This window comes from Sinocyclocheilus rhinocerous, unplaced genomic scaffold (genome assembly GCF_001515625.1).
Source record: "Sinocyclocheilus rhinocerous isolate Xijiao unplaced genomic scaffold, SAMN03320098_v1.1 scaffold968, whole genome shotgun sequence".
In the NCBI taxonomy this organism is placed as follows: Eukaryota; Metazoa; Chordata; class Actinopteri; order Cypriniformes; family Cyprinidae; genus Sinocyclocheilus; species Sinocyclocheilus rhinocerous.
In genome coordinates this window covers 109,666-121,693 of record NW_015662082.1, presented here as the reverse complement: position 1 = coordinate 121,693, position 12,028 = coordinate 109,666, and the positions used below count along the sequence as shown (strand labels likewise).

General features: G+C 39.5%; 2 protein-coding genes across 2 annotated transcripts; both read left to right on the top strand.

Moving 5' to 3' along the window:
• The first annotated feature begins 1,015 nt into the window (after positions 1–1,015).
• On the top strand, positions 1,016–3,601 carry dmrt3a (doublesex and mab-3 related transcription factor 3a). The gene is made up of 2 exons (XM_016537309.1): positions 1,016–1,397; positions 2,625–3,601. The coding sequence occupies exons 1-2, from the start codon at positions 1,016–1,018 to the stop codon at positions 3,599–3,601; spliced, it is 1,359 nt and encodes a 452-aa protein (XP_016392795.1).
• Positions 3,602–8,776: 5,175 nt separating this feature from the next.
• dmrt2a (doublesex and mab-3 related transcription factor 2a) lies at positions 8,777–11,677 on the top strand. The gene is made up of 4 exons (XM_016537306.1): positions 8,777–8,908; positions 9,148–9,510; positions 9,742–9,844; positions 10,346–11,677. Exons 2-4 carry the CDS (start codon positions 9,172–9,174, stop codon positions 11,425–11,427), a joined length of 1,524 nt encoding a protein of 507 aa, XP_016392792.1. The 5' UTR covers positions 8,777–8,908; positions 9,148–9,171; the 3' UTR covers positions 11,428–11,677.
• The last annotated feature ends 351 nt before the right edge of the window (positions 11,678–12,028 follow it).

Sequence of the window (12,028 nt, the reverse complement as noted above, 5' to 3'; positions counted from 1 at the left end):
GATGTTGAAAAATTGCCGTGGGTCCGATTTCAAACAACCAGTGAAAATGATAGATTGTTATTGTTTGTTTAATTATATTCTCTCTATTTTTCCGCGGTTTTACAAGTAGCCTATGCGTATAAAAATGAACTCCTGTTAAAACCTATATTCTGAATTGAATTCGTTAAAAATATTGCGAATTGGGCCTATTCAGTTACTTTCATTGGGGTCGACGTTTTAAGATTAATTTGTAAGTAATTTTCGATATTTTGCTAATTATTTTAAAGTTGGTTTCACCTATAGCCGATTTGTTTCTGGTAGGCTATAGTTAGCCAAACACCTTTATAAACAAAACATTGTTTGTGATATATCCTACTTGTTTTGTGTGCTTGTAAATGTGTAATTAAATAACAAATTACAACTGTAGCCTAGCTTATGTTTTGTTGATGTACCATCCTATTCCTGACTGCGCTCGGTTACCGACTATGGTTACCGAAATTATCTGACTTAGAACTTTTGCGGTTTATTAAAAACATTTGAAAACGTTTGAAAACTTAATAACAGCTGTTTGTACAATACAAACGTTTAAAAACCCTTAAGCCTTTTATGTTGACTTCCTTAGGAGGGCTTCAAGCTTTCACAGATCACACATCTAATTGTATTTGTTAAAATGTCAAATGTAGGCTGTTTGTATTAGAGGGTTGCATATCGGCAAAATATTGCACACAATTCTAATAATAATTAGAAAAAAGCGAGACTTCCTCCCTCCATCCAGTGTCAGACGAATGTAAATTGCTCGTGACCGTGATGTGAGAAATAGAAGTTATTCGTTAGTGCGTGTCAGATCGCCTGATGCACTTCTTTGTTGCGGGGCGAAAGGTGGATCCTCGTCTTAAAGAGTCAACACCTCTTAACACGAGTGTAGCGAGCAGCAGAGGGGCTTGATCTCTTGACTAGGCTATACTTGACAGCACTGTTCATCTAAACCTTATCTGATGCACTTGCGCCTCTGGCACCTCTGGAAACCACTTGAGAAATGAATGGCTACGGATCGCCCTACCTCTACATGGGGGGACCGGTGTCCCAGCCGAGAGCGCCCCTCCAGAGGACCCCCAAGTGTGCCCGCTGCAGGAACCACGGGGTGCTCTCCTGGCTGAAAGGGCACAAGCGTTACTGCCGTTTTAAGGACTGCAGTTGCGAGAAATGTATTCTGATAATCGAGCGACAGCGGGTCATGGCGGCTCAGGTGGCGCTCAGGCGGCAGCAGGCGAACGAGAGTTTGGAGAGTTTGATCCCCGAGTCTCTGAGAGCGCTGCCGGGCATCACGGTGGGGAGCGGAGAGCAGAGTGCAAACCCACGATCAAGCGGGATAGACCAGCGCTGGAGCTCAGAGACAGTGACCCCTAAACCGTCGCAAGGTAATCGCTTATTTTGGTTACACAATATTTGAAACAGTTTACTCTTTAAAACTTCGTTTTAGGAACACTGAAGACAACGCGTTTAGCGTCTTGCATGTAGAAAGATTCTTTCAAAGTGATAATAATTCGTTCTAATTAATAATAGCCTAATTATCCTATTGTTGTTACAAAATGTAGGCTATTATAAAACCAAATAGAATGATCTTAACCGAGAACACGACTGGAGTTTTAAACCACAGTAGCCTACTCTTGAAATAACTTACGTTCATAACATATATATATGTATAAATATCTTTGCAGTAGTTTTAGCAGCAATCTTGCGGATCGAGACAACATGATAATGCAGAATGCAGGCATTTTTGTTTCCTGGAAGTATAGCCTGTTTTCTTAAACCGGCAAAAATACACTTAATAACAACGGCTATTATTCATTTTGTTTTCATTAAAAATACCATTTATTCTTTGTTACTGAAATTTTAACCATCACAAACACGTTTATTACAACAACCTTTTTTAAGCCTTTGCGTTAGATAGGCTTCGTTAGATTAAAATAGCTACATCCCAAACCAAAAGGTTCTGCTAAAATATTTAGTCCGAAAAATGTCAACAGACATATTTAAGACAATCCGACATGAAGCTGAACGAAACTGGCATCGGCCCACCATCCGTGATAAAACTCGAATAATCTGAAACTGAAAGGTTATTTATATTCTGTGATCGACAGTGCGCATCACAGGTAATAGGGTAAGCCCTTTCGGTCATTTCAGGGGAAGGTCAAGCTGAAATGCAAAGGAAGTCCAAATGAATGTCAAATGTTTCTAAAGTAATCAGTTTGCAAAACTGTAGTGAAGTGGAATCGACAAGATATTTTTCAATTCCACTGCGTCAGCGTATTTATGTGAACAGCTAATAAAGTCGCCCATTATAAATCACAGGAGTGCTGACAGGTCACTAGCCTGGATGTTGCACTTCTAGTCTGCAGAATCAGACAATACTTTGAGTCAGACTTTTAGCTGGACTTTAACATGGTTTCCACTTAAGCTATTTTTAAGAAATGTCAGGCCTTAAAGATTTAAACGAATGTTAACATTTAGTTAAATTGACAGTTTTATAATTTTTTTTTACTCTATAAAATTGTCATGTTGCTGCAGCATCACTGTATTACAATCTTTGATTATACAGTACAGTATCTTCATGAGGTCTAAACTTGTGTGTTTCTTTTTTTCAGACCTAAATGAGGACCTGTCTGGTGAGCAGTCAGGTGGAGAGAACGGAGGCAGTTCCAGTGACAGAGAACCAGAACCAGAACCAGCCAGCTCCCCTGAGGAGTGCAAACCTAACCTGTGTTGCACCCCTGACACCTCAGACCCAACTTCCCAGGTTGAGGAGTCCCACTTTGGCCTGTCTAAATCCTGCACCGACCCAGAACCCAAAGCTGACAACCCCAAATACTCCCCTGAGCCCAACATCCTCATCGAAGGCCTCTCAGGCTCTGTATCTCTCCCTTTCAGCCTCAGAGCCAACCGACCTCCACTGGAGGTCCTGAAGAAGATCTTCCCAGCCCACAAACCAGCAGTCCTGGAGCTCATCCTGAAAGGCTGCGGTGGAGACCTGGTTGGAGCCATCGAGATCCTGCTCTCCAGCCGTTCTACGATGAAACCAGAAAAGGTACTGTCTGAGAACTCAGATACCCTGGTTCTCCCCTCAAACGGCCACCTCTTTGAGCACCCGCTGAGCTCGTACCCATTGTCGTCTTCCAAGTGGTCGGTCGGTTCGGCCTTCCGTGTTCCAGATTCCCTGCGCTTCTCCTCAGAGCCTTCTGCTGGAGTTGTACCAGGCCCTCTTAGCTTGCAGCTCCAGCACGGCTTCCCCCAGCCGCCTCGATACCCCCTCATGCTGAGAAATTCATTGAGCCGTGGCCAAGCTGGGCCCTTCGTGCACAACGATGTGACTCTGTGGAATACCATGACATTACAGCAGCAGTATCAGCTGCGCTCACAGTACATCCCTCCATTCTCAGGCCCCTCAGCCGGAGTGATCCGCAGCTCACCGCTCCTCACCAGCAGGCCCACCGAGGAACATCGAATCAGCATCCAGGAGGAAAGCTGTCCTGTCATTGTCAAACAGAGCATGTATGCTGCAGATGAGGAGTATGATGAAAGATCTGACTCCTCAGACTCCAGGATCCTGAACACTTCTTCCTAACTCCTAAGCGGTTTCAATAGGTGGATGGAAAAAAGCAGTGAAATATGTTTCAAATGGCTTCTTGAAATGATACAAAAGAGACACTGCTCATCTAGGAGCGCATTGAAAAGATATACAGTGCATTACTTGAGGTATTGTATTTCTACCAAATTTGAGGTTGTTGTGCCAACTTAATCATGTGTGGAATAACATTAGCTTTAGTTTTTGGAGGAAAATCATTAAGGTACTATTATTTGACCAAAAAGTCTGAATAATGTAATATATTTGAGCACAGTGATCTCTATTTCCACTTTGCATGAAATGTACCGTTGATAACAGTTTAATGTAGAAATATTCCAGCAGTCCTGCATGTAAAAGTATGGCAAATAAACCTTCTCTGTACTGTTACTGTCATTGTGTTTATCTCAGTCAAATACGTACATGTATTAGATATCTGCAAAACAAAACAAACTCTTAAAAATAAAAAAGAACAAAAAACGTTAACGTTTTTTTTTTATCTAGAATATGTTTTCAAAAAAATCAATAGCAACTCTTTAGAATAAAAAAATAAATAAAACTTCAAGGGATACCTTGTATTCTCCTCGCATTTAATCCCCCACCAGTTCAGTACTCTACCTCCTGCAACATAATAAAATAACATTTGCTGTTTATTGTCTGATGATTTACGTTATTCAACGTAAGTGTTAAAAGCGTGATTATAAAAGGAACACAACAGTGTATTTTTATATTTGGAACAAAGTTTTTCAATGACGAAATGAGCAGAAAAATGAGCTAACTGCGCCATCTAGTGGACATTCTTAATAATTTCGTGACTATGGCAGAAGTGAGGGAAGGGGGAATTGGCATTACTCGTAGAAACGTAACCCACACACCAACATTAAACAATATGTTTAGAATGCATTATTTTAATGGAAAATTTCAAGATTAAATTAAATTAAAATCATTTACGGTAAATCTAATTCTCCATGTTTATAAACATCAAGAATTATTTCATCATCTTTTCGTCAAATTATATAATTCATACTGTATTATTATTATTATTTATTACGGAAATATATTTCTGATGCCCTGTTGCCTCCAGTGAAAGTGTGCTGTGTGCAGAAATGCCTCACTAAAACATCAATAATGACTCAGTACTGTCACCTTGTGATAGTTATACAGTACATTACAAAAGAAGACATGGCGTCATTAAAGTTGTTATAATTTCCTATCTAGGCCTACAGTCTGAAACAACTAGGCCTAGGTTATATGTTTTAGGTTATATATTAATTATGCAAAAGTCAAACATAACATTACTCAGGTTCTAATGTAGCTATAGGCCTACTGTCTTACATAATAACTTAAACATTCATTCTGAACTAAATGGCGTTTTGTTGTGACTTGTTGCTTATTTAAGACACCCCGTTTAGGTTTCATAGTGTTTATAAACGTACTATGTGATGCTAAACCAGCGGTCGCTCGAGTTTGCAGGTGTTGCAGTTCTATTTAACACATCTGTTGACTTAACCGAGCGACAGCTTTTAATGCTGATATTTGAATTTGTGCCTCTAAGTCAACAAGGCCCTGTGTTCTCGTATACATCAGCCCGACAGACAAATTATGAGTGGTAAAGCATTCAGCAGGTTGCACGTGTTGCCGATCCATCAAAAGTCTTCAAATGCTAATTAACATAACAGGAAATTCAGTGAACTCACAAATCTCTAGTCTACACTCCGATCAGGTTACATTGCAGTGTGTAACGTGTGCCACACCCTCAACCAAACCAGAAGGCCTGTCACTTATTAAATAAATATCCTCGAACGTGTCTGACTCTGAGGGCGTTTTAACCATGATGGACCTGCATTTTCATTGTAATAGAAAGTAAACTATATTGAATAACCTGAGTCCTAAACGATGCAGGCTAAGATACAGGCCTCGCTCCTCAACACAAGCTAATCAGCAAACAAATATAGCCTATGCATACTTCAGCGAAATAACGGGATGACAAAGCAACGAATTCTGGGTAGCCTAATAAAACAACCACTTGCGGAGCATATTCTATAAATCTTAACGCATTGAGATCGCTAAACAATAAAGACACTGCGATTTTTCTCCGTTTGGCATTGTCATATGTGTTTAGAAGAAGGAAAAGGAGAAGATCAAAGCATTCCACGTGGGGAAATTGCACCCTGGGTAGCACTTGGGTTTGCTGGCCGTAACCTTGCTAATAAATTAAGAGGGAAGAAGGGCGAGTGGCAAAGCTGCACCTGCACGGCAAACATCTTCACCACATGTGAGCCTAACAGAGATGACGGAGCAAGACCAGACAGACAATTAAGCAGTAACCACACACCCAACAAATACCATCCTGCTTAGGCCTACAGCTTAAATAAAAATGTGGTGCCAAATCCAATGAGATAATTTCCCTGGATCTAGCCTACGAACATTTTTTAAATAAACTCTTTTAATGTTCACATTTGGTTATAATAGTATATTAATTTATTGTTTTTAATATATAGGCCTATAAAAATATAGACGAAAAAATTCATGAATGTATTGACCATATAGGCTATTCACGGTATAGGCGCCATTTATTTTTTAACGAACGAAAACGAGGCTTTGAGAGATGGATGTACAGCCTGTTCTATGCATTGTATTAGACGTGGGTGTCGATGATTCAGCTGACGCAATGTTAAAAAATGCATCTTTTCAACAACAACAACAACAAAAAACGGCTGTCCACTAAACGGAGGATAGGCCTATGTCTATCCGTGTTTTCATTCGTGCTGAAAATAACCATATAGCGCCTTCAATAAAGTCTATTAGGCTATTATTATTTGTATTATTAGTATTAGTACTATTTGAATTATTTAATACATTTTAAAAATCCATTGTTACATGCAAGATCATTATAAGGTCACATATTTAAATATATCGACAAATTAGGTGACAGACATTTCTTCATGACCTACAATACGCAGGACAATTTTGGACAAAATACCGCTTTGGATTAGAAAGCCTAAAATTGTGTGCAAACTCCAAACACATTGTTGTTTATTTAAACCAAACAAGCTTTACTCTCCCACGTCCCGCATATGCTGCAAACCCATCACGAACTGTAGCTGTGACATTCTTTAGTGTCAGTTGATTTTACTTTGTTTTGAGAAGCATTACACATGGTAAGTCGATCGGAACAAAGAAAATTGTGTTTTGTGTAGCCTTCCCGCATGCTTAGTCCATGTTTTTTAAGTATCGCTTGTTGTGCCAACTGTCATATCACGCTCTATCTAGAGCTGAAAACAGTGTGTAAATGCATCCGCCAAGGGTTGTGCATTGTCAACTGCAACATAGAAAGATATTAATTGGTGTAACAAGAGCTCTAGTGTCTTGTTAGCAGTCAAACTAATTTGTCAGACAACCGCACCTAATGATTAAATTATAAATTGGTCTCTCGGAACTGCAATCTTTAGCCTATGTGAAAAAAATATACTGTAGTGTAATGTAGCACGTGCCTAAATACAGACAAATGTCTTAATTAACAAGATGAGTAATTTAATTTAAAACATTTATTCAGTGTTTTAAGATGTGATGTGTTTTAGTATTAGTACTATTTGAATTATTTAATACATTTTAAAAATCCATTGTTACATGCAAGATCATTATAAGGTCACATATTTAAATATATCGACAAATTAGGTGACAGACATTTCTTCATGACCTACAATACGCAGGACAATTTTGGACAAAATACCGCTTTGGATTAGAAAGCCTAAAATTGTGTGCAAACTCCAAACACATTGTTGTTTATTTAAACCAAACAAGCTTTACTCTCCCACGTCCCGCATATGCTGCAAACCCATCACGAACTGTAGCTGTGACATTCTTTAGTGTCAGTTGATTTTACTTTGTTTTGAGAAGCATTACACATGGTAAGTCGATCGGAACAAAGAAAATTGTGTTTTGTGTAGCCTTCCCGCATGCTTAGTCCATGTTTTTTAAGTATCGCTTGTTGTGCCAACTGTCATATCACGCTCTATCTAGAGCTGAAAACAGTGTGTAAATGCATCCGCCAAGGGTTGTGCATTGTCAACTGCAACATAGAAAGATATTAATTGGTGTAACAAGAGCTCTAGTGTCTTGTTAGCAGTCAAACTAATTTGTCAGACAACCGCACCTAATGATTAAATTATAAATTGGTCTCTCGGAACTGCAATCTTTAGCCTATGTGAAAAAAATATACTGTAGTGTAATGTAGCACGTGCCTAAATACAGACAAATGTCTTAATTAACAAGATGAGTAATTTAATTTAAAACATTTATTCAGTGTTTTAAGATGTGATGTGTTTTAAGCTAAAAAAAAAAAAAAGAATACATTAATGGTCATGTCTAATTCATAATTAATATGTATATAATATTTATATCTTAAAGCAAACAAACAAAAACACCTGTATGGCAACGCTGTTAGGCGCATTTGAATAAAAATGAAAATCCATCGCCAGTTTTTGCATTCACCAGCTGTAATTTGAATATTGTCAATTAGTGGTTACTTTAGCCACTGCAAGCACATTAACGAAATATTACAACGTAACTTGCAAATACTATTTGCTATAGAATTAAATAATTCTGTTGTCCAAAACTCCAAATATGCATGGGCAATTATATAAATGTAAACCCATAGTTTACAATCACGGAATATGAAAAGGTTTATTGTTTTCTTTAAGCATCCACCAAAGTCTCAAGTTTGTATTTATTTATTTTAATTACATATTCATTTATTAATAAGCGGCTACTAAATGCCGTGTCTAAGTTGGAAAAATTATTCAGTATAACATAGCCTACCTATTAGTATTAGTAATAAATAATGCATGTGTGAGCCGCGACAAGGGGGTTTGAAACTAGACCTATTAAACAGCTGAACCCCCAGTGTTCTCCGTGATTAATTGATGGTTTCCTAGGAATGTTTTATTTGTAACTTCACCCCATTAACAACTTTGTTCAGAGAGTGATTCCAATTCCAGCCAACGGGGAAGCTCCGTTCACATCAAGCCAATCGGGACATGCTGTCACACTCCTTCTCCTGATTGGCTCGTTGTGAGCGGAGCTTCCCCATTGGCTGTGGCAGATTTGCTGCGCGGATCTTAGAGTTGAAAGGCTGAGAAAGGCTCTCGTCACATCGCAGTGACAGATCAGAGTAAATGTCGCTCACTGATGTATATTTGAGGGTGGCCTAATTGACCCTGGAGCAGCGCTTCTTATCGCTTCTACAGCTCTGGGTCTTATAGAGACTGTTGGATATTCACTCATCCTTTATTGGTCTACTTTGGCAAGGTAAGTGTCTGAAAAAAAAAAATCTAAAAATGCACTGTAAAATATCAGAAAATAAGTTTAATTGGTACTTTAATTTAAAAACGTTAATTTCCAACTTATTTGAATTACTGATGCAAATGTAATTTGACTGAAAACTCAAGTAGAAATCACAATAATTAATTGACACGTTAATCTATGAAAATATTTATTATAGATTTAGTAAAATAATTTACTAATTAGAACTCTTTTTTTCTGGACAGCATCTATTTACACGCGTCCTGAAAATGACGGATCTTTCTGGCACGGAGTTTGAGATCGACGTGGAGGGTCTGGAAACGGAGAGCGATGATCAGGCGGTGTTCACCGGCACCGGGGAGGACGACGCGGGGACCAAAGACGATGACAAAACCAGCCGCTTAAACCTCGGCTCTGGAGACCAGCGCAAACTGAGCCGCACTCCGAAATGCGCCCGCTGTAGGAACCACGGCGTGGTGTCTTGTCTGAAGGGGCACAAGAGATTCTGCCGCTGGAGAGACTGCCAGTGCGCGAACTGCCTGCTGGTGGTGGAGAGACAGCGCGTAATGGCTGCTCAAGTCGCACTGCGGAGACAGCAAGCGACAGAGGTGAATGCACGCAAACTAATGCAATTCTGAACAGGCCATTTAGACCATTTATTGTCATTAGTATCAAACTGAGGAAACAAAATGTAAGGGTAAAAACTGAACAAAGTGGAAAAAAAGTAGTCCGTCAGATCAAGACATTACTGCTAAAGAAAAAAAAAACACATAAACTGATACAAGATTACCACTTTTTAAGAGTAAAATGTCTTACAACTATGTATCATTCAATTTTAGGACAAAAAGGGAATATCCGGGAAGCAAATACCGGTGGAAAGAAGAAGTATATATCAGCGACACATCCGTCCATCAACTATGCTGGCAAAAAGTATTTTAGAAGGTGGGTTAAAAAAAATAAATTGCATGCACAAACTGAAAACTCTTTCCTGTTTCATGTTAAAAGCTGATAATTGATCAGTCTGACCTTTCACCCTTTTTTCCTTATTTTTAAAACTAATTTTACTCCTCTTTTTTCCGCTTCTCTCAGCCTTTCTTGGACTTCTGTCCATTTCAAACTCAAAATATATACTGTATGTGTGTGTGTGTTTATATATACATAATAAATATCCACAGAACACACACATATATTATCTAAACAAAAATGTTTATTTTGGATGCATTTAATCGCAATTAATCATTTGACAGCACTAATTAAAAATAAAAATTGTGCATGATATTATTGATGCTCAAAATTTAACCAACACATTAATGTGTATACTAAAAACTCCATTGGAAAAAAAAAAGTTTGAAATTAATTTAGAATTTCTTAACCGAAAAAGTGGCATAAATCTTGTCTGTTGTTATATGTAAATGAAACCAAATTCATCTTCTTCATTGACAGGATATCGTCCAGTTCAGAACGACCCATTTCTGGGTGCCAGTCCTGCTCTGCCCCCTCCTCTAAGCGACCGCATGAGGAAGAGACGAGCCTTTGCCGACAAGGAGCTGGAAACCATCATGCTGGAACGAGAGTATAAAGAACGGGAGCTTCTCGAGTCCAGCCAGCCCTGCTCTGCCTCGCTCTTCCTCCCTGGTAATATGGTCCATGCTGCTGAGTATAACTCCTACAAGACGGCCTTCTCATCGTCCTCGGCCTCTTCCACGGTCGAACCTTCTCCCAAAGATCTCTGCGGATTTCTGCCCGGCTGTCTGGATCTCTCCCTGCAGTATGCTGCCACAGGTGGGACCACAGCTAACGTGGAGCTCATCTCCTCCAATGTCAGCGTAGCGGCCACCTACCGCCAGTACCCGCTCTCACCGCGCTTCGCAATGTGGCCGCGGGGCAGCAGCGGTATTAGCGATGCCCTGTTATACCAGCAGTGTCTCTTGAATGCCACCGCAGTCCAGAACGTGAAACCTGGAGCTGTTTGGGATCCAAAGATGATGACCTCCACCGAGAGCCACCCGCCCGAGCAGGAGCCTGCTGTGTCCAGACTCGAGGGCTCTCGAGTGGCCCCAGAGCCGCGTGACCTCCAGCCAGGGCCCAGAGAGGCTCAGACAGGACTCGGCCAGAACGGAAGTGCCCGTTCAGCCTTCTCGCCTCCTAAGAGGGTGTATGGACAAGCATTTCCTCCACATGCAGGAAGCCATGAGCATGTGATCAACAACATGAGCAAAGACACTGCCAAGCACACACTGTCCATGAAGCTCAACTCCTTCCATTCCCTCATACAGCAGACACTCAATGACAAGAATCCAGAGAAGAATGGGCCGTATTGTAAGGAACTGCTGGAGGAAGCGGCGAAAAAGTTCAGGGAGGGTACAGCCAAAGACACAGTGGGACTCAAAAGCTCAGAAAGAGCAGGAAAGGACCTTGTAGCAAAGCCGTGGAGCACCAAGGTCACCGCAGGAGAGTCTCTGTCGTTCTCAGTGGAGGCAATATTAAAAAGACCTGCGCTTTCTTTAAATCTGACATCCCAGTAAGGCTTCTTACAGTAGTACTTGCCAATTTTTTACTGACTGTATATTTATTTACACACACATATATATATTTGGAAATTTAGCTGAGAAAAGACAGAAAATGATCCTAGCCTTAATCTATGCAGCATCTAAAACAATCTTCACTGCTTTTCGACACATCTGTATATATAAAAATGTACATACCATTTCAGACATGCATGTTGTACATTATAATACATCATAATGTGTAAAGTATTTAAATGTAAATGTTAATTTTGCGAAGTGTCAATAAAATAAAAAAACAAATTGAAGATTTTAAGATGTCCCATGTTCCTGTATTATATTGTATTTGTGATATTGTCACAAAGCAATTGTGTTTATATTAAACTCCCTCTCATCCAAGATGTAGATGAGTTACATCAATGCAGTAATGATCAATAACATTATTTTATGGAACATTATAATAGAACAGGGGGAAAAAATCGGTTCATTTAAAATATCAATACAAAAATAATATAGAACAATAAGATCAATTTTTAAAAACAACTGCTGCTTGAGATTTTCATGCTTTTAATTTGTATTATTTAGATCCTGAAGGGTCCAGTTGCATAAACACAGCCACTGT

What these genes read in the sequence shown, in the direction of transcription:
- dmrt2a (XM_016537306.1), top strand. Translation starts at nt 9,172, where the DNA reads ATGACGGATCTTTCTGGCACGGAGTTTGAGATCGACGTGGAGGGTCTG. An exon ending in GGAGACAGCAAGCGACAGAG is followed by an intron (nt 9,511 to 9,741) that starts GTGAATGCACGC and finishes ATTCAATTTTAG; the next exon opens with GACAAAAAGGGAATATCCGG. An exon ending in GGCAAAAAGTATTTTAGAAG is followed by an intron (nt 9,845 to 10,345) that starts GTGGGTTAAAAA and finishes CTTCATTGACAG; the next exon opens with GATATCGTCCAGTTCAGAAC.
- dmrt3a (XM_016537309.1), top strand. Translation starts at nt 1,016, where the DNA reads ATGAATGGCTACGGATCGCCCTACCTCTACATGGGGGGACCGGTGTCC. An exon ending in GACCCCTAAACCGTCGCAAG is followed by an intron (nt 1,398 to 2,624) that starts GTAATCGCTTAT and finishes TCTTTTTTTCAG; the next exon opens with ACCTAAATGAGGACCTGTCT.